This window comes from Scyliorhinus torazame, chromosome 14 (assembly GCF_047496885.1).
Source record: "Scyliorhinus torazame isolate Kashiwa2021f chromosome 14, sScyTor2.1, whole genome shotgun sequence".
In the NCBI taxonomy this organism is placed as follows: domain Eukaryota; kingdom Metazoa; phylum Chordata; class Chondrichthyes; order Carcharhiniformes; family Scyliorhinidae; genus Scyliorhinus; species Scyliorhinus torazame.
In genome coordinates, this window is record NC_092720.1 from 80,458,736 (window position 1) to 80,480,072 (window position 21,337).

General features: G+C 51.4%; 1 protein-coding gene across 2 annotated transcripts in view; it reads left to right on the forward strand.

Annotated features, from left to right (window-relative positions):
- Positions 1-21,337, forward strand: part of kcnab1a (potassium voltage-gated channel subfamily A regulatory beta subunit 1a) — a 416,725-nt gene that overhangs the window by 303,703 nt on the left and 91,685 nt on the right. For both annotated transcript variants that reach the window (XM_072474409.1, XM_072474410.1), the window contains exons 9-10: positions 16,148-16,233; positions 17,255-17,375. In XM_072474409.1, coding sequence (XP_072330510.1) covers positions 16,148-16,233; positions 17,255-17,375 — 207 coding nt within the window. The remainder of the gene's footprint in view (positions 1-16,147; positions 16,234-17,254; positions 17,376-21,337) is intronic.

Genomic DNA, 21,337 nt, shown 5'->3' on the forward strand with positions numbered 1-21,337 from the left:
TAGATAGTAGTGGTCGTGACTTTGTAAGGTGCTGTCTAAGGTACGTTGGTGAGTTCATGCAGTGCTATCTTATAGACGGTACACACGGCTGCCACGGTGTGTCGGTGGTTGAGGGATTGAATGTTTGTGGAAGGGGGAACAATCAAGTGGGCTGCTTTGTACTGGATGGTGTTAGGCTTCTTGAGTGTTTTTGGAGCTGCACTCATCCAGGCAAGTAATAATAATATCAACCTTTTACTGTCACAAGTATGAACTTAATGTGAAAAGCCCCTAGTCTCCACATTCCGGTGCCTGTTCGGGTAAGCTGGTACAGGATAGAGAGTGTTCCATTACACTCCCGACTTGAGACTTGTGGATGGTGGACAGGCTTTGGGGACAAGGAGCTACTCATTGCAGGATTCCTCGCCTTTGACCTGCTTTGGTAGCTACGGTATTTATATGGCTAGTCCAGTTCAGTTTCTGCAGTTGCCGCAGCTGGCACGCCGGCTCAGACCACACGTGTCCCGTGCCATCGGGAACTCGGCACACAGGGGGCGGAGCATCGCAGGTGGGCCGGCCGATGAGGTGCCAACAGTGTTGTGACTGCTTGCGGCGTGTGTCACGATGACTCCGGTTTGGAGGGGTGGAGACACGCATACCTTCGTCAAACTGCCGCCGGCCCCGATTACAGCGTCGGAATCAATTCTCTGGCCAACCGCCGAGCACAATTTCGCCGTCAGGGAACGGAATCCCACCCATAATCTTTCAAAAGAAACCCACAATCCCCACAGTTTGACATTTTTGCCCTTATTCTCCTCCTCCACCCACAGGCAATGGATAAGTCCTCAAACAGGGACAAGAACAACCTCCATCTCAACAAGAACCCCCCCACCCCGTCCCCCTGAGGGTGAACTTAATCTTTTCCAAAAGGATTCCTGCTACATCCCCAGCCACGCCGACACCCTCAGTGGCTCCACCAACCTCCACTCCAGTAAAATCCGCCACCAGGCAATCAGATTGGCAAAGGCCACCACACCGGCCCCCATCCCCTCCAGCAGCTCTGACAATCGCCACCAGAGTGCCCGCTGACATCTCTATGCCCACGATTTTCTTAATGCTTCAAATATTAGGCAACAAAACCCCACCAATCACAGACATGACCAAAACATGTGGATTTACTGCCCCCCCCCCCCCCTCTACACCTCTCACACTTATGCTGTACCTCTGGAAAGAACCTGTTTATCCGAGCCCACGTCACATGCGGCCTATCACCATGTTGAACTGTACCAAGCTCATCCTAGCACAGGACGATGTTGCATTTACCCGGTGCATAATCTCACTCCAAACCCCCATCCCAATCCATGCCCAGCTCCTCCTCCCACTTCCGCGTGACCTCCTCATTTGGTGCCCACCGGCCACCTGTAAATATCCATGAACCCCCCCCCCCCCCACCTCGTCTGGAGATAACCTTTCTGACAGAGTGTGTTCAGGCAACCGAGGGAACGAGGGCACCTCCATCCGCACAAAACCCTGCAACTGTATATACCTGAACTGGCCTAGGTCACTACCCTGAGGAATTCCGGCAATGATGTCCTGGAGCTGAGATGGTAGACATCCAACCACAATAACCATCTTCCTTTGTGCCAGGTATGACTCCAACCAGCGGCAAATTTTCCCTCTGATTCCCTTTTACTCCAATTTTGCTAGGGCTCCTTGATGCCATACTCAATCAAATGCTACCTTGATGTCAAGGGCAGTCACTCTCACCGAACCTCTGGCATTCAGCTCTTTTGTCCATGTTTGAACCATGGCTGTGATGAGATCAACAGGTAAGTTACACTGGTGGAACCCAAAATGAGCATCCATGCGTAGGTTATTGCTGAGTAAGTGCCACTTGATTGCACTGTTGATGACTCTTTCATCACTTTGCTGAAGATTGACAATAGACTGATCGGGCGATAATTGGCTGAGTTGGATTTTTCCGTTTCTTGTGTACAGGACACACCTGGGCAATTTTCCACATTTCCGGGTAGATGCCAGTGTTGTAGCTGTACTGGGACAGCTTGGCCTGGGGCGCGGAAAGTTCTGGAGCACAAGTCTTCAGGACGATAGCCGAATATTTTTAGGGTCCATAACCTTTGCAGTACCCAGTGCCGTTAACCGTTTCCTTTTCTTAAAATAAATTTAGAGTACCCAATTGATTTTTTTTTCAATTAAGGGGCAATTTAGCATGGTCAATCCACCTAATCTGCATATCTTTGGGTTGTGGGAGGTGAAACCCACGCAGACATGGGGAGAATGTGCAAACTCCGCACGGACAGTGACCCGGGGCCGGGATTCGAACCCCGGTCCTCAGTGCCGTAGCCCCAGTGCTAACCACTGCACCACCGTGCTGCCCTATTCAACCATTTCATGATATTGGGTGGAATGAACCAAATTGGTTGAAGACTGACACCCGTGATGCTGGGGGACCTCTGGTGGAAACCAAGATGATTTATTTTTAAAATTTGTTCATGGGACTTGGACGTCGTTGGCTGGGCCAGCATTTATTGCCAATTCTTAAGTGCCCTTGAGAAGGCATTTAAGAGTCAACCACATTGCTGTGGGCCTGGAGTCACAGGTAGGCCAGACCAGGTGAGGATGACAGGTTTCCTTCCCTAAAGGACATTAATGAACCAGATGGGTTTTTCCGACAATCGACAATGGTTTCATGGTCACCTTTAGACTTTTAATTCCTGATTTTTATTGAAGTTAAATTTCACCATTTGCAGTGGTGGGATTTGAAGCTAGGTCCCCAGAGCATTATCCCGCGTTTCTGGTTTACTAGTCCAGTGACAATGCCACTACGCCACCGTCTCCCATCACTGATCCATTCGTCACTTGTGGCTGAAGATTGTTGCGAATGCTTAACCTTGTCTTTTGTCCAGATGTGCTGGGCTCCTCCATCTTTGAGGATGGGGATATTTGTGGAGTCTCCTCCTCCAGTGAGTTATTTAATTGTCCACCACCAATCATGGCAGGATATGGCAGGACTGCAGATCCATGGGTTGTGGGATCGCTTTGCTCTGCCTATTACTTACTGCTTATACTGTTTGGCATGCAAGTCGTCCATTGTTATAACTTCACCGGGTTGACACTTCACTTTTATGTATGCTGGTATTGCTCTTTACACACCCTCCTGCACTCATCATTGAACCAGGGTTGATCCCCTGGCGTGGTAGTAATGGTAGAGTGGGGGATATGCTAGGCCATGACGTTACAATTTGTGGTTGAGTACAATTCTGCTGCTGCTGTTGGCAAACAGCGCTTCATGGATGCCCAGTCCTGAGTTGCTAGATCTGTTCAAAGTCTATCCCATGGCGCTGCATAACACAATGGAGGGCATCTTCAGTGTGAAGATGGGACTGTGAGGTGGTCACTTCTACCGATACTGTCAAGGACAGTTGCATCTGCAGCAGGCAGGTTGGTGAGGAGGAGGTCCAGTATGTTTTTCCCTCTTGTTGGTTCCTTCATCACCTGCTGCAGTCCCAGTCTAGCAGCTATATCCTTTAGGACCCGGCCAGCTTGGTCTGTGTTGGTACTACCGAGCCACCCTTGGTGATAGATATTGAAGTCCCCTCCCCAGAGTACATCTTATGCCCTTTCCATCCTCAGTGCTTCCTCCAAGGAGTACTGATTACTATCAACTGTGGTAATCAGCATGTTGAGGACTCCCATGGCAACTCCCTCCGGACTGTCTTCCACTGTGCCGCCACCTCTGTTGGGTCTGCCCTGCCAGTGGGACAGGACTACCCAAGAATGGTGATAGTGGATGTAATCTGTAAAGTATGATTCCATGAGTATGACTCTGTCAGGCTGTTGCTAGTTTGTGAAACAGCCCTCCCAACTTTGGCACAAGTCCCCAGATGTTAGCGCGAGAGACTTTACAGGGTCAACAGGGCTGGGTTTGCCATTGTAGTTTCTGGTGCGTAGTTCGATGCCGGGTGGACCATCCGGTTTCATTCCTTTGTGTTTTCTTCGTAGCAGTTGAATACAATTGAGTCACTTGCTAGGCCATTTCAGAGGGCGTTTAAAAGTCAGCCACATTGCCGTGGATCTGGAATCAAATGTAGGCCAGACCAGGTAAGGACGGCAGATTTCCTTCCCTAAAGGACATTAGTGAACAAGATGGTCTTTTCTGACAATTGTGTCATCATTCGGCTCTTAACTCCAGATGGTCGATTGAGTTTAAATTCCATCAATTGCCATGGTTGGGATTTGAACTCGTGTCCCTGTTGTGTTCTGTGATGTAACTGCTGTAATGGTGTACACAGAACATCTAGTTGTTTAACTAGAAAGATAATTTATTAACAAAGACGTGGAAAGATAGCTAAGAAACTACAGTACAGACAATGTCCAATAAATGAATTCAGCGAATTCTCCTGGAGCTACCCTAAGTGTGACTATCTTCTTATACTACTTACTAATAACTGGTGGGTGTCTCAAGTCACATGATAGATCTCTAATGCCACCTGCTGGTGGGAGGTCGTACCGATAACTATGTGAACTGGTAGGGCAGCACGGGGGAGGCGCTGTGGTTAGCACTCCTGCCTCACAGCGCTGCGGTCCCAGGTTCTGGCTCTGGGTCACTGTCCATGTGGAGTTTGCACATTCTCACCGTGTTTGTGTGGGTTTCGCCCCCACAGCCCAAAAGATGTGCAGGATAGGTGGATTGGCCACGCTAAATTGCCCCTTAATTGAAAAAAATGAATTGGGTACTCTAAATTTAAAAAAAAGCTATGTGAACTGATAGACAACTATACACATTGATGTGTACATGCATATCACCAGAGTCCCCAGGTTGCCAGGATCGCTAGTCCAGCGACAATACCACTATGCCACTGCCTCCCTGGGGGAGGTTAATTTTAAATTTTTGAAGGGGGTGCCCTTTTTAAAGCGTGCCCTGATATCTGTGGAGCCCGTCTTCCTTGCCAGTTCTATCAGTCCTGCCTGCCCCAATATAAACTACGCCCCCTGAATCGTTTCTTTGAGTGGCTCAAAATATGGACTAAAACCTCGCCTGTGCAGCTGGAGTGCTATATATCGGATTTCAGTCAAAGCCTGACATGAAAAAATATGGTACAATTCTGTCCTATGGGACGTGATCCACCGGCCGCATTGCGCTCTCCCTTGAGCGCTGTGCAGCTGGTGAATGCCAGGAAAACCCTCTTGCGGGCTTTCCGACAGTCTTCACGCCTCGCTGAATTCACTCCAGTCCCACGAGGCAACAGAATCTGAAATACACCCACAAGGGGCGTGAACAAATGGTGCACATCGAAGCCGGTTTTAAACCGAAGTAGGTGAACTTACCTGGTATCCACCGTCACCGCGGGATTCACTGGCCCCCAGAGCGAGGCCACAGCCAGACGCCATTCAGCAATGGACCACACAAACATGGACCAGGCGGAACGGCACCCGGGGGGTTTCCCAGGCTATTGGAGACCCTGAGTGGTCAGGGATAGTGTAGGGTAGACCATGGAACGTGGGCATGTTGGCACTGCCAAACTGACACTGCCAAAGTGCCCAGGGTGGCACTGCAAGGGTGCCAGGTGCCAGAGTGGTACTGCCAGGGGGCGAGGGGGCCATGAAAGGAGGGTGGGTGGGGTGTTGAAGTGGGGGGCTGTGCAGAGCAGGCAAGTAGGGGCCTCTGGGAGGGAGGTTGGAGGGGTGATGGATGGGGATCCTGGAAGGGAGAGGGTGCTGTAAGGGTGCCTGGGGGAGGGGGGTGTCCTGAAGAGAGGGGACTCCATAGCAGAGTGCCCTCACTTTGGGGGGTTTGGGGTAGTGCCCATATGTGTGGGGGGTGGCATTTCCCATGCATGGGAGTACAAGCTCACTTAACGATTGGGGCACCCTTTCAAAATGGCAGCCTGATCTCTGAGTTCAGCTTCCCAGTGCAAAAAAACATTCCAAGTGTGAGCTACGCTGAGAAATTCCCCAGGGCCCCCAAAAAAGTAATTTTTGTCATTGAATAACGGTGGGGAACTCGCCGGCTTAACTCCCTGAAAAACCCGCCATAAATTAATTTGGAAATTATTTGGGAAAATCACGCCCATAAACTTCCTCAGTCTGGGTTAAGCATCTTTCTTGGAGGAGTTGCACCTCCTAGTGCCTGTGTTGATAGACCAAATCAAATTGTGAGTAATAGAGGCCAGAAGAAAGAGCCAAAAACTTTTGTTGCGGGTGATAAAATAGTTAAAACACATTCAACTTGTGGCTGGTGAATGAAACAATTCAAGATCACGAATTGAAGGCTGAATGAGGTTAATAATTTTTGGGAAACAAATGTTTTTTTCCTGCTTTTTCAAAGCTCATTCTAATAGGGAAACCAGCTGCATGCAAGTAAAGGTGCAACCAAAAATGTCACTCCATGTGAAAATGTAATATGTATATCTTATAAACAGAATCTTTGAGGAAGTTCTTCATGGATCGTAACCTTAATTGAAGGTTATGTCTAAACCTATTTCGCTTCATGAAACTATCAGAGTTACCTTCTTGTGCCATTGTGTTAAAATCAGTGCCAGCCTTTTATTCTTCGTCACTACATAATAATTGTGTAAGGGTTATGCATGGGAGGAACAGTAATACTAGCATGGCAGGAAGAAAACTTTTACTCGCTGCTTGGTTGATTCTGGTAGAGCAGGTTGCCCAGATTCTGTCTAATTGTAATGTTGTCCCCTTCGATGAAATAAAAATTGTGCGACCTCTGTATCGAGTACATCATCTTCTCTGCCACGCCACAATGCAAGCAGAGAAGATTCTCTCCCACATGTGGAACAAAATTAAACAGTTGGCACTTTATTGATTTTTAGATATAACTAGAGGTTGTTTACGACCCCAGGGACAGAATATCCTCAGTATTTCCTCCGTGTTGTCTGACGCCATTCCTTCCAAGACGGACCCTACACTGCGCTGTCAGGAGAACACTCTGATGGCAATGGATATTGTTTATATTAATTTAGCAGCAACAGTTAGTATTTCATATTGCTGCAGAGAATTGTCAAACCAATGATCTGTGACACGGGAAGAAATCGTGAATAAATATTGACCCTTAATATCTTCCTGAGACTAATGCCGTCATTATTGTTTAACTGGAGTATGAGGAGTTTTCTTTTTCTTGCTCAATACCTGTACCTGTGTCATACAGTATCTAAATCTTGGAACCCAGCTTTTCCGTAGTGGAATGAATTAGATGAAAAAGAAATGTCTGATTTCACTTGTACGTACATGAGATTGTTGATGGCGATCCTTCAGATTGTAATTGAGTGTCATGGAAATAAACTGTATTGAAAAGAAGCAGCAGACATTGGTCAGAAATAGTTGGGCCTGTGCTTTTTCTCTGAAAAAGCTATGGCATAAACCTGGCCACCAAGAGTCAGTGGGATGTGCACACAAACTGTTATGCTGATGAAATCCCATTCAAACAGAAAACACGAGTGTCATTCCCACTCCAATCAGTTTGTGCAGGAGTGGGATATGGAAGCATTTAAAAGTAGACAATTCTGCATTTGTTGCCCTATCACTGCAGCTGATGCAAGATTGCAAGTTTGGAAATTGGCTCATTGAAGTGTTAATTGCAGTTAAAACATTTTGAAGGAACGATGAAATGAATAAATTATATCATTTTAACACTAAAGGCAGGTAAAACAAAATAATGTTTTCAAAGGTCAAAATGAAAAACGTGCTCAAAGAAAATAATCCATGTCTTTCAGAAATGTCTCAGAGCGCTTCACCTACAAATAGAGTGACTGCCTACAACGGAATAGCAATGTGGAAGCAATTTTGCTTACTTTTAGCCAGTTACACAATTTTTAGTGACAGCTTAAAGAGGGACATTGGCCAAAATACTGGAAGAACTCACTGCTCCTTAATAGGTTCCGTCAGATGCATAGGGCGAAATTCTCCATTATCGGCGGAAAGTCCGCCGATCGGCGCAAAAAACGGCGCAAATCCCACTTGCGTCACGTCATAAAAATGGGCCGATAGTCTGCGGCCCGAAATGGGCTAGCAGCAACGTAACGGGATCCGCGCTTGCGCAGTGGTTCACGCCGTGCAGCGTCATACGCGCTGCACGGCGTGACGGCTCATAAGGCCGCGCAGCTCCCCCCCACTCGACCGGAACAGCCGACCGCAACACTCGACTTGATGGCTGGCCGTCGCTCAGCCCCGAGGTTCGAGTCACGCGATGTGGAGGCGCTCCTGGACGCGGTGGAGCAGAGGAGGGACGCCCTGTATCCCGGGCACGGCCGCAGCGTTGCCCCACGCCACAGCCGGCGTCTGTGGAGGGAGGTGGCAGAGGCCGTCACCGCTGTGGCCCTAACACCACGGACAGGCACCCAGTGCCACAAGAAGGTGAACGACCTCGTCAGAGCAGGCAGGGTGAGCCTCCCCCATATCCCCCATATCCCCCCTCCCCCATATCCCCCATATCCCCCACTCCCCATATACCCCCTCCCCCATATCCCCCATATCCCCCCTCCCCCATATCCCCCCTCCCCCATATCCCCCCTCCCCCATATCCCCCCTCCCCCATATCCCCCCTCCCCCATATCCCCCATATCCCCCCTCCCCCATATCCCCCCTCCCCCATATCCCCCCTCCCCCATATCCCCCCTCCCCCATATCCCCATATCCCCCTCCCCATATCCCCCCTCCCCCATATCCCCCATATCCCCCCCTCCCCATATCCCCCCTCCCCCATATCCCCCCTCCCCCATATCCCCCCATCCCCATATCCCCCCTCCCCGTATCCCCCCTCCCCCATATCCCCCATATCCCCCCTCCCCCATATCCCCCCTCCCCCATATCCCCCATATCCCCCCTCCCCCATATCCCCCCTCCCCCATATCCCCCTCCCCCATATCCCCCCTCCCCCATATCCCCCCTCCCCCATATCCCCCATATCCCCCCTCCCCCATATCCCCCCTCCCCCATATCCCCCCCTCCCCCATATCCCCCATATCCCCAAGTGAATCCAGCCCTAGCCTTAACCTCTGCAATACACGCGCAACCGATGGCGTGCATTCATATACCTGCCTAACACTGTTGCCTTTTACCCCTGCCACCACCCCCCCCCCCCACCCACAGGAGAAGCGCGCACACAACAATAGGGAGCATGTGAGGACTGGAGGAGGGCCCGCTGATGAGAGGCCACTGACCGTACACGAGGAAAGGGCCCTGGAACTGGCTGGCGGACCTGAGGACCGGGAGGTTGCTGATGCAGAGGTCGGGGCCCCACGAGCAAGTGAGCCACCAACAGCCCGTTCCCATATCCCCCCTCCCCTATATCCCCCTCCCCCGTATCACCTGATCACTGCCTGATGTCTAACCATGCATGCTTCATTGTGTATCGCAGGACCAAACGTCCAGGCACCCATCCCCGCAGGTGCACACCGCCCGCAGGATGCCCCTCGGAGACCACGGGAGATGGAGAGACCCGCACCCTCCAGCATGCGACGCCCGCAGGATGCCCCTCGGAGACCACGGGAGACGGAGAGACCCGGACCCTCCAGCATGCGACGCCCGCAGGATGCCCCTCGGAGACCACGGGAGACGGAGAGACCCGGACCCTCCAGCATGCGACGCCCGCAGGATGCCCCTCGCACACCACGGGAGACGGAGAGACCCGGACCCTCCAGCATGCGACGCCCGCAGGATGCCCCTCGCACACCACGGGAGACGGAGAGACCTGGAGCAACAGGGAGATGACACCCCCGTCACGTGCGGGAGCGACCACCCAGCGATGAGGGGGGCAGCCACAGGCCCCCGTCACATCCGAGCCAGGAGACCACTACCCAGGACACCACTATCCAGGACACCCCTACCCGGGACACCACTACCCAGGACACCCCTACCCGGGACAGCACTACCCAGGACACCCCTACCCGGGACACCACTACCCAGGACACCCCTACCCGGGACAGCACTACCCGGGACACCCCTACCCGGGAAGACGAAATACCGGACAGTGACTCAGAGTGGATGGGTGGAGACGAACCCCCACCCCAAAGTGCCATGGACTCAGAGTGGGACGAAGAGCACGACACAACGCCACTGCTGTCACCAATACCCTCCACCATCGCAGAAACACTCACCACGGTTGGGCACTTTAGTGATGAGGCGTCTGGTACACTCACTGGTGCGCACAACACAGCCGTCCCGGTACAGCAGTTGGAGGTAGGAGCAGCAGAGGGACCGGGCGGTCGGAGGGCAGCCCAGGCCAAGCGAACATCTGCCGCCCAGATGGATCCCGGGTTCCTGCAGTTACCACACCCACACATAGATCCGATGCAACCACCGACACGGAGACGAGCGAATAGGGTGACGGGTGGCTTGCGGCGGCTGTGGTCGCAGGTGGAGGAGTCCACCCGCGTCCAGGAGCTGGGAGTGGTCCCGGTCATGCGTACCACCCAGGCTGACACCGCACGGGTGGCGTCCGCGGTGGAGGCAATGGGTGCGACGGTGTCAGACATGGGGAACGGTTTGCGAGGCCTGGGGCCTTCCGTGCAGGCGGTGTCTGTGGCCCAGGAAATGGCTGCCCTCTCACAGGAGGCCATGAGCCAGTGCCAGCGCCAGATGGCAGAGGCGCTCAACGCCATAGCCCAGTCTCAGCAGGCCATGGCCCAGTCTCAGCAGGCCATGGCCCAGTCTCAGCAGGCCATAGCCCAGTCTCTGCAGGCCATGGCCCAGTCTCTGCAGGCCATGGCCCAGTCTCAGCAGGCCATCGCTGAGGGCATCGGCGCCAGTGGCCATGTGCGAGCTGGCGTCGCACTGTCGCAGACAGGGTTCGACAACCCCCTGGGCTCCATGGCTGCAAACCTGCAGACCCCTGTCGATACCAGCACGGGCCTCCAGGTCTGGCAGGCCAGATGTCGGGGGCGCGTCGGATGGCCAGTCCGTTCGCATCCCCCACCCATGTAGAGGCCTGGGGGCCATCGGGCACCCTGAGGGAGGAGGAGGTGGTGTGGTCCGTCCCGGCCCCCTCTGTAGGGAAGGTCCCGGTACACCGCGACACCTCGGACTCCCCCCCCCCCTTCCGTCCCAGGTGCATCGGGTGGGCAACGGGCAGGACAGGCTGGCAGCTCGCCATCCCAGTCGCCCGGGCCGCAGCCTGGCCCATCTAGGCCAGGACGCCCCAGGAAACGCTCCAGTGTCAGAGGGCAGGAATCACAGGAGTCCACCTCCAGTTCTGCTGTACCGTCTGGGGAACCACGTAGACATAGTCAAAGGGCCCGTAAGGCCAAACAATTAGACACTGAGTAAGTTGGCACGGGTGCAGGGCACAGATGAGTTTTAGGGGCTAGGGCACGTGCATGAACTCCTTTGGTTATTAAAGTCAATGTTACACCTACCGAAGCTGCCTTTGTGCTCTGTCCAAAGTGTGCGGGCGTGTCATGTACGTTGAGCGCAAGTGTGTGTGTGACGGGTGGTCTTACCTCAGCCCCAGGTGAGTCTGCCCCCTTCCCCCTGGGCCGCCATCAACATCCCCCGGGCAGAGGACGGGACCATGCGCTGCAGTGTCACAGCCGCATGCAGGGATGGTCCGGGTGGATGGTGGTACTGTGGCCATGGGTCAGACATAGTCCAACGATGTAGAGCCAGGAGCTCATCGGAGGCGGGTTGTCATCATCCTCCATGGCCTGCGATAGACACGCGTCCACCCGCAACTGGGTGAGCCCGGCCCGTTGTGCCGCCGGTGGATCGGCAATTGGGGGTGGTGTGCATGCGGGTGGGGTGTGTGGGGTTGGGGAGGGGGGTGAGGGTGCTGGGTGGGTGGATGGGTGGGGGGTGTGGGTGGTCGGCTGTTGTCATGGTGTGCGGTCTGTGGCCATACTACCCGATTCCCACGCCCATCTAGTCAGTAAAGCGGGCGTCTATCAGTCTGTCCCGTGCCCGCTGGGCCAGCCGGTAACGGTGGACAGCCACCCGCCTGTGTCTACCCCGTCTGCCCTGACCATTGCCCCCATCCCCCTCATCTGGGGAGGACTGGGCCTCTTCCTGCTGCTCCTCCACTCCGCCCTCCTCTGCCTGCGGCACATCGCCCCTCTGCTGGGCTATGTTGTGCAGGACGCAGCACACCACAATGATGCGGCCGACCCTATCTGACCGATACTGGAGGGCGCCCCCAGAGAGGTCCAGGCACCTGAAACGCATCTTCAGCACGCCAAAGCACCTCTCGATCATTCCCCTTGTCGCTACATGGGCATCATTGTAGCGGTTCTCCGCCTCATTGCATGGCCTCCGTATAGGCGTCATCAGCCACGATCGCAATGGGTAGCCCCTGTCGCCCAGCAACCAGCCCCTCAGCCGGGGATGGCGTCCCTCGTACATGCCGGGGATGGATGACCGCGACAACACGAATGAGTCGTGTACACTGCCTGGGTGACGGGTGCAGACGTGCAGGATCATCATGCGGTGGTCGCAGACCACCTGTACGTTCATTGAATAGGTCCCCTTCCTATTAGTGAACACGGCCCTGTTCTCTGCAGGTGGCCGCACGGCGACGTGCATCCCATCGATCGCGCCCTGGACCATGGGGAACCCAGCCACGGCAGAGAAGCCCACGGCCCGGGCATCTTGGCTGGCCCGGTCCACGGGGAAGCGGATGTAGCGGTGCGCCATGGCATAAAGGGCATCTGTCACTGCCCGGATGCACCGATGCACCGATGTCTGCGATATGCCGGACAGGTCCCCACTCGGTGCCTGGAATGACCCCGTTGCATAAAGGTTCAGGGCCACCGTAACCTTGACGGACACGGGGAGAGGGTGTCCCCCGCCAGTGCCACGCGGTGGCAGGTGTGCCAGCAGGTGGCAGATGTGTGCCACGGTTTCCTGGCTCATCCGGAGTCTCCTCCTGCATTCCCGGTCCGTGAGGTCCTGGTATGACTGCCGGGGCCGGTACACACGGGGCGCCCTCGGGTGCCTCCGTTGCCGTGGGGCCGCGACGTCCTCCTCCCCCTCCTCGTCCTGTCGGTCAGGTGTCCCTCCAGCCTGGGCGGCTGCCGCCTGCCCCTCTGCGGCAGCCTGCGCCGCCTCTCTGGCACGCTCCTCCTCCTCCTCCTCCTCCTCCTCATCCAGGGCAACATAGACATGAGCGGCTGCCACCACGGCGGCCAACATCGCTGGATGGTCTGAAAACATGACGGCCTGGTGGGGGGGAGGGGAACGACGACATGTCATCATTGCCCATATCCCCTCCTCCCCCCAGCCAGGTGGCATGGACCGCAAGGGTCCAACTGTTGGAGGCTGGCACCTGGCCAGGTGGACCAACTCATTTGCCCTCCCATCACCCACCCCGGCACGGACCCCCTCCCCAAACCCCAACCTCCACCCCGGCACGGACCCCCTCCCCAACCTCCACCCCAGCACGGACCCCCCCCCAACCTCCACCCCGGCACGGACCCCCTCCCCAACTCCCAACCTCCACCCCAGCACGGACCCCCCCCCCCAACCCCCAACCTCCACCCCGGCACGGACCCCCTCCCCAACCTCCACCCCAGCACGGACCCCCCCTAACCCCCAACCTCCACCCCAGCACGGACCCCCCCTCCCAACCTCCACCCCGGCACGGACCCCCCCCCAACCTCCACCCCAGCACGGACCCCCCCCCAACCTCCACCCCGGCACGGACCCCCTCCCCAACCCCCAACCTCCACCCCGGCACGGACCCCCTCCCGGCACTCCCCCGGAGCCCAGCCTACTCTAACCACCCCCCCCCCCCCCCCCCCCCGCCGCACACACACACAAGCCGAGACACACCTCTCCTCACGCAATCAGTCTGCGGCCACGCCATTTCCTGCCCAGAGCCAACCCCCCAGGCCGTCACTCACCTCCTCGCTGGTCGGCGTGAGCCTGGAGCACCGGGTCACGCCGATGAAAAGGAGGTTTGATTGACGTCGACGTGAACGGTCATCACGTCGACGGGACTTCGGCCCATCCGGAAGGGAGAATATCGGCAGGCCGAAAATCGGCTGCCTTGCGCAGACCCGTGACATTCTCCGCGGCAGCGGCGCCATTAACGCCCCGCCGACTTTTCTCCCTTCGGAGACTTCGGCGGGGGCGGGGGCGGGGGCGGGATTCACGGCGGCCAACGGCCATTCTCCGACCCGGCAGGGGGTCGGAGAATGGCGCCCATAATGTGCACATGAAACACTGGACTGGACATACAGGGCCTCTGTTTAATATCTCATCTGAAGAATGGGTGCAGAATAAAATATGAAAAATCAAGTGTGCATCGCAAAAATAACCTGACATACTTTTGTTCCAGGAAAGCTATTTGCAAGTTTTTCATTTTGCCCTTTGAAAACATTATTTTGTTTTACCTGCCTTTAGTGTTAAAATGATATAATTTATTAATTTTATCGTTCCTTCAAAATGTTTTAACTGCAATTTACACTTCAATCAGCCAATTTCCAAACTTGCAATCTTGCATCAGCAGCAGTGATAGGGCAACAAATGCAGAATTGTCTACTTTTAAATGCTTCCATATCCCACTCCTGCACAAACTGATTGGAGTGGGAATGACTCTCGTGTTTTCTGTTTGAATGGGATGGAACGAGTATGTGAGTGTTTCCTGATTACATCCCGATCACCAGGATTTAGCAGAGGTGTAAATGTATCTGACAATTGTCTGCATTTTCCAATGCTTTTAGTCATCAAAGTACAATATTTGGAAATTATAGCACAGGAGGTCATGAGCTCTATGCTCATATTAACTCTTTAGCTGCCGCTATCTACTCCCCCAAAATCATCCTTCATTCTCCCCGTCTTGCTCTGCATGTCATTTGAACACGCAGCTGAGGTTTTATCCAGATAAGAACAGGATTTCAACCATGTTGAAAGGCTGGAAAATCTGAAAATGGGCAGGTAATTTCGGCAACCTGGGCATCATTCTCCGACCCCCCAGCGGGTCGGAGAATGGCCGTTGGCCACCGTGAATCCCGCCCCTGCCGGTTGCCGAAGTCTCCGGTACCGGAGATTGGGCAGGGGCGGGAATCGGGCCGCGCCGGTTGGCGGGCCCCCTCGCTCGATTCTCCGGCCCGAATGGGCCGAAGTCCCGCCAATCAGTTGCCTGTCCCGCCGGCGTAAATTAGAGTAGCTATTTACCGGCGGGACAAGGCAGCGTGGGCGGGCTCCGGGGTCCTGGGGGGGGCGCAGGGCGATCTGACCCCGGGGGGTGCCCCCACGGTGGCCTGGCCCGCGATCGGGGCCCACTGATCCGCGGGCGGGCCTGTGCCGTGGGGGCACTCTCCCTTCCGCCTCCGCAACGGCCTCCGCCATGGCGGAGGCAGAAGAGACTCTCCCCACTGCGCATGCGCGGGAAACTGTCAGCGGCCGCTGACACTCCCGCGCATGCGCCGCCCGGAGATGTCATTTCCACGCCAGCTGGCGGGGCAACAAACGCCATTTCCGCCAGCTGGCGGGGCGGAAATCCCTCCGGCATCGGCCTAGCCCCTCAATGTTGGGGCTCGGCCCCAAAGATGCGGAGCATTCCGCACCTTTGGGGCGGCGCGATGCCCGTCTGATTGGCGCCGTTTTGGGCGCCAGTCGGCGGACATCGCGCCGTTTGGGGAGAATTTCGCCCCTTATCTTTTTGAGCAGTAAAGCATTATCTTTAATGCTACTGTCAATAGAAAATTGATTTTGTCTGATAAAACTAATGTACAATTCCTACAGATGCAATAAACTGGAACATGATACTATCCTAGAATGTAGTACAATGAATTGGTGTGGTTATGCTTATGTTTGCTGACAACTTTATATGAACAGCAGTGGGCAAGTCCAATAGAGACAAAATCAATTCTGATGGGTTACTGAAAGACAATGGGACTTCAGGGCAAATCAACCATTCTTTAAAACCCCTGATGCAAAGGATAAGCACAGTTCAAAATTATCTTGGAAAGCAAAAATGTTTAATTTCTGACATTTATTATGAGTGCCTCAGTAGTTGAAATAGTTGAAACTGAAGCCATGGAAGTAGAAGAAAACATAGGCCTGTAGCAATACCACCTACAAGTATTACTGTTCCGTCAAAAGCCATGGTTCATGAGGACCCTGTTGCATCAGGAAGATGAAGTTCCTAATTTTTATATTTTTATTTGCTTCCCTCCCATCGCAAACTTCACTTCAGAGATTGTCCGGGCAATGACATATGTGATAAACCAAGGAATGGCCATGTACTGGGGAACATCCCGTTGGAGCGCCATGGAGATTATGGTATTCAACTTTAAATACTTTATTTGATGTATATCAACCACACAATATGTCCTTGCAAGGATCTAAATGGTCATTTAATATCTTGAGGAAAAAGTAGCAATTCAAATTTATATCTGTGATCTAATCCGTATAGGCAGAGCTTAGTCTCAAATCAAATGTTACTACTGTGTGGAAAATAATTCTACCTGGTATTTATGTGAAGACTGCTATGGTTTGGATGCATTTATTAATTTTGTCAGAAATTATTTTTGTCTCATACAGAAAGAATTTTAGCAAGTTAAGTATTTGTTATCTATTCATGCCATGGTGCTATTTCAGGATCTTGACCTTTTCACCATTTAAAAGAAAACTATTTGATCTGACAAGTTAACAGTGTAAGTGAATCAATCCCTGGCTTATCCAGAGTGAACCAATTTAACTAAGGCATCAGAAAGCTGCCAATCCTCTGTCGTTTTATTTCCTGGGCTAACCCCTCCATCACAAAACTTTCTGATATGGTAAAATTAAAGACTAGGTGTGATAGTCAAATTATCAAAGGATTTGGAAATAAAATCCTTAACAATGTAAAAAATAGAAACTTGTGCAGGTTCATGCCCCTGTGAAAGGGTAACACAGGTTGGCTGTTTGTTGTAACTTCCACCGAGGTACTGATGAATTGATCTTAATCTATATTTCTCCTTTAATGCCTCTCACCCAAGGAAGCCCGTGAATCTCTGATTAGCATTCATCAATGTGCATTTGTTATAATAAAAGGCAGTCTTCAATTTACGGATTAATAAATCCTCTTGATAATTTCAGACCTATTAATGGGGGAATTTTACCCACAAATATTTATTTAAAACTCTTGGAAATAAGTTATGTGCAAGTGAGTAGTATCTTCATTGTTTCATTTTCCACCCCCCCCCCCCCCATTTGTTCCAATTATTAAAATGTTTCTGATGAAAATCATGTATGCCAAGGATCGACTACATCCTGGTATGTATTGTTAGAAACTCATTTTCATTTTTGTGATTTTCCTCAGGAGGCCTACTCAGTAGCAAGACAGTTCAATTTGATCCCTCCAGTCTGTGAGCAAGCAGAATATCATATCTTTCAGAGAGAGAAGATTGAGGTCCAACTCCCTGAGCTTTATCACAAGATTGGTGAGTACCTGCACTATAGTCAATGTCGTGCTCCTACCAATATTTAATCAATTAGTTTTAAGATGAACATTAATATTCAGGACAGCATGGTGGCACAATGATTAGCACTGCTGCCTCACAGCGGCAGGGACCGGGTTCAATTCCGGCCTTGGATGACAGCGTGAAACTTGCACTTTCTCCCCCTGTCTGCATGTTTCCTCCGGGTGCTTCAGCTTCCTCCCACAGTCCAAAGATATACAGGTTAGGTAGATTGGCCGTGCTAAACTTCCCCCGAGTGTTAGGTGGAGAATATTGCGGAGGAGTGGGCCTGGGTAGGGTCAGGTTGGTGCAGACTCGGTGGGCTGCTTTCTGCACTATTGTTCTATGGTTCAATGCTGCATCCTATGTGTTGAAGAGAAAGATTTGCGTTTGAATAGTGGCTGATTGCAGGGTCAGGGTTTTAACCCCAATATGGGGACATGAACCCAGGTTGGTGGGTGCGTAATTTAACACTGCTGGCTGCATGCCCCGCCCCTTCCAATTACCTGCTCACAGCCCAGGCCACCACATGGAGGGGGTTTACTCCCCAGAGTGGCGGTCCAGCAGCAATAGTCAATTTAATTGAATGGTGAGTGCACACTCACACTAATTAGCCAGTCCAGGATTAATCAATCTCTGGTGACTGCTCCCAGCTCACAGGAACAGGAGCTGCATTCGAGCATGACATCAGGGTCCTGCCATAAAATGCTCCAATTCCCTGAAGCATTTCAAAATTAATGACTCTAATTCGAAATGCGGTTTAGATATGTTAAGTATGACCGCATAATCGGCAATGAGACAATTAATTGGTTCATCGATTTTTGATGTTGTTGGCCGAAGGAATGTTGACCAGCGCACTGGGACTATTAACACCCACAAATCAGGCCGGAGCCTTGTTTTAACATTTCTAATATAAAGCACATTAACACAGCAGCTTTTACTCACTCTTGCACTGGGACATTCCTCTGTTAAATGTTCAGGTCCTGAAGCAGCACTTGTACCTATAACCCTGGATAAAATCAAATTGCTGCGGATGCTGGAATCTGAAACCAAAGAGAAAATGCTGGAGAATCGCAGCAGGTCTGGCAGCATCTGTAGGGAGAGAAAAGAGCTAACGGTTCGAGTCCAGATGACCCTTTGTCAAAGCTTTGTCAAAACTCGAAACGTTAGCTCTTTTCTCTCCCTGCAGATGCTGCCAGACCTGCTGCGATTCTCCAGCATTTTCCCTTTTGTACCTATAACCTCCTGACTGAGGCAAAAATGCTACCAACTAAGCAAATCTGACACGCAATAGTACTTATTCACTGGATTTCGACACCATCAAAATCCTAGTCACCTTTAAATAATCCAATATTTTGAAATTATAATAACTGTATTTAGTTAGATTGATGTTGTCATTAAAATTGTAGGCTTCATACAGCAGCAGCAGGCTAGTCACTGTCATCCAAATCTGTGTAAGATGATATTACATCATTGTGCATAGGTGTATAGCGTGATTCCTATCATTAGCAATTGATTTTTTTTCAGGAGCTTCAATGCATCCAGGCAGAATAGTAAAATTAAATGTTAGCTGTTCAAAGCTCAGCTCAGGATGACTCTGTTGCACATCTCACACTGTTCAGATAACTGTACCAATCCTATTTTCAGTGATGATTAAGTATCCAGTAACTTTATTGAAAGTGACCTTGTATGACTTCATTTTCCTTGTTCTGAATTTCATGTTTGCCTGATATGCAGCATTCTGAACTCTAGTGAAAATTCAGTATTGTACATTCCATACACCCCTGTAGGCCATGGTGCTGTTGGCAGTTCCACTTTGAGTTAATAAAGTTAGTTAATTTAATCGTCTGGATAAAAAATTAACTAGAATGTAGTCAAAATTAACTCCAAATGACAGTGTAGTAAATCAGTAACCATAAAATGACTTAGATCAGTTCCTTGTCAAGTATATTTATTAAGAATATCAGGATTCTTAACTCCTGATGATGAAAATGGTCTAGTATTTCCCACCCAGTCTATGCCTAGGAGTTAATAGTCCAAAAGTTGACCCACAGAATTATTTTGCCAGTTTGGATTATATTAACTTTTAGAACATAGAACATAGAACAATACAGCGCATTACAGGCCCTTCGGCCCACGATGTTGCACCGAAACAAAAGCCATCTAACCTACACTATACCATTATCATCCATATGTTTATCCAATAAACTTTTAAATGCCCTCAATGTTGGCGAGTTCACTACTGTAGCAGGTAGGGCATTCCACGGCCTCATTACTCTTTGCGTAAAGAACCTACCTCTGACCTCTGTCCTATATCTATTACCCCTCAGTTTAAAGCTATGTCCCCTCGTGCCAGCCATTTCCATCCGCGGGAGAAGGCTCTCACTGTCCACCCTATCCAACCCCCTGATCATTTTGTATGCCCCTATTAAGTCTCCTCTTAACCTTCTTCTCTCCAACGAAAACAACCTCAAGTCCATCAGCCTTTCCTCATAAGATTTTCCCTCCATACCAGGCAACATCCTGGTAAATCTCCTCTGCACCCGCTCCAAAGCCTCCACGTCCTTCCTATAATGCGGTGACCAGAACTGTACGCAATACTCCAAATGCGGCCGTACCAGAGTTCCATACAGCTGCAACATGACCTCCTGACTCCGGAACTCAATCCCTCTACCAATAAAGGCCAACACTCCATAGGCCTTCTTCACCACCCTATCAACCTGGGTGGCAACTTTCAGGGATCTATGTACATGGACACCTAGATCCCTCTGCTCATCCACACTTTCAAGAACTTTTCCATTAGCCAAATATTCCACATTCCTGTTATTCCTTCCAAAGTGAATCACCTCACACTTCTCTACATTAAACTCCATTTGCCACCTCTCAGCCCAGCTCTGCAGCTTATCTATATCCCTCTGTAACCTGCTACATCCTTCCACACTATCGACAACACCACCGACTTTAGTATCGTCTGCAAATTTACTCACCCACCCTTCTGCGCCTTCCTCTAGGTCATTGATAAAAATGACAAACAGCAACGGCCCCAGAACAGATCCTTGTGGTACTCCACTTGTGACTGAACTCCATTCTGAACATTTCCCATCAACCACTACCCTCTGTCTTCTTTCAGCTAGCCAATTTCTGATCCACATCTCTAAATCACCCTCAATCCCCAGCCTCCGTATTTTCTGCAATAGCCTACCGTGGGGAACCTTATCAAACGCTTTGCTGAAATCCATATACACCACATCAACTGCTCTACCCTCGTCTACCTGTTCAGTCACCTTCTCAAAGAACTCGATAAGGTTTGTGAGGCATGACCTACCCTTCACAAAGCCATGCTGACTATCCCTGATCATATTATTCCTATCTAGATGATTATAAATCTTGTCTCTTATAATCCCCTCCAAGACTTTACCCACTACAGACGTGAGGCTCACCGGTCTATAGTTGCCGGGGTTGTCTCTGCTCCCCTTTTTGAACAAAGGGACCACATTTGCTATCCTCCAGTCCTCTGGCACTATTCCTGTAGCCAATGATGACATAAAAATCAAAGCCAATGGTCCAGCAATCTCTTCCCTGGCCTCCCAGAGAATCCTAGGATAAATCCCATCAGGTCCCGGGGACTTATCTATTTTCAGCCTGTCCAGAATTGCCAACACCTCTTCCCTACGTACCTCAATGCCATCTAATCTATTTACCTGGAGCTCAGCATTCTCCTCCACAACATTGTCTTTTTCCTGAGTGAATACTGACGAAAAATATTCATTTAGTATCTCGCCTATCTCTTCAGACTCTACACACAACTTCCCATCCCTGTCCTTGACTGGTCCTACTCTTTCCCTAGTCATTCGCTTATTCCTGACATACCTATAGAAAGCTTTTGGGTTTTCCTTGATCCTTCCTGCCAAATACTTCTCATGTCCCCTCCTTGCTCGTCTTAG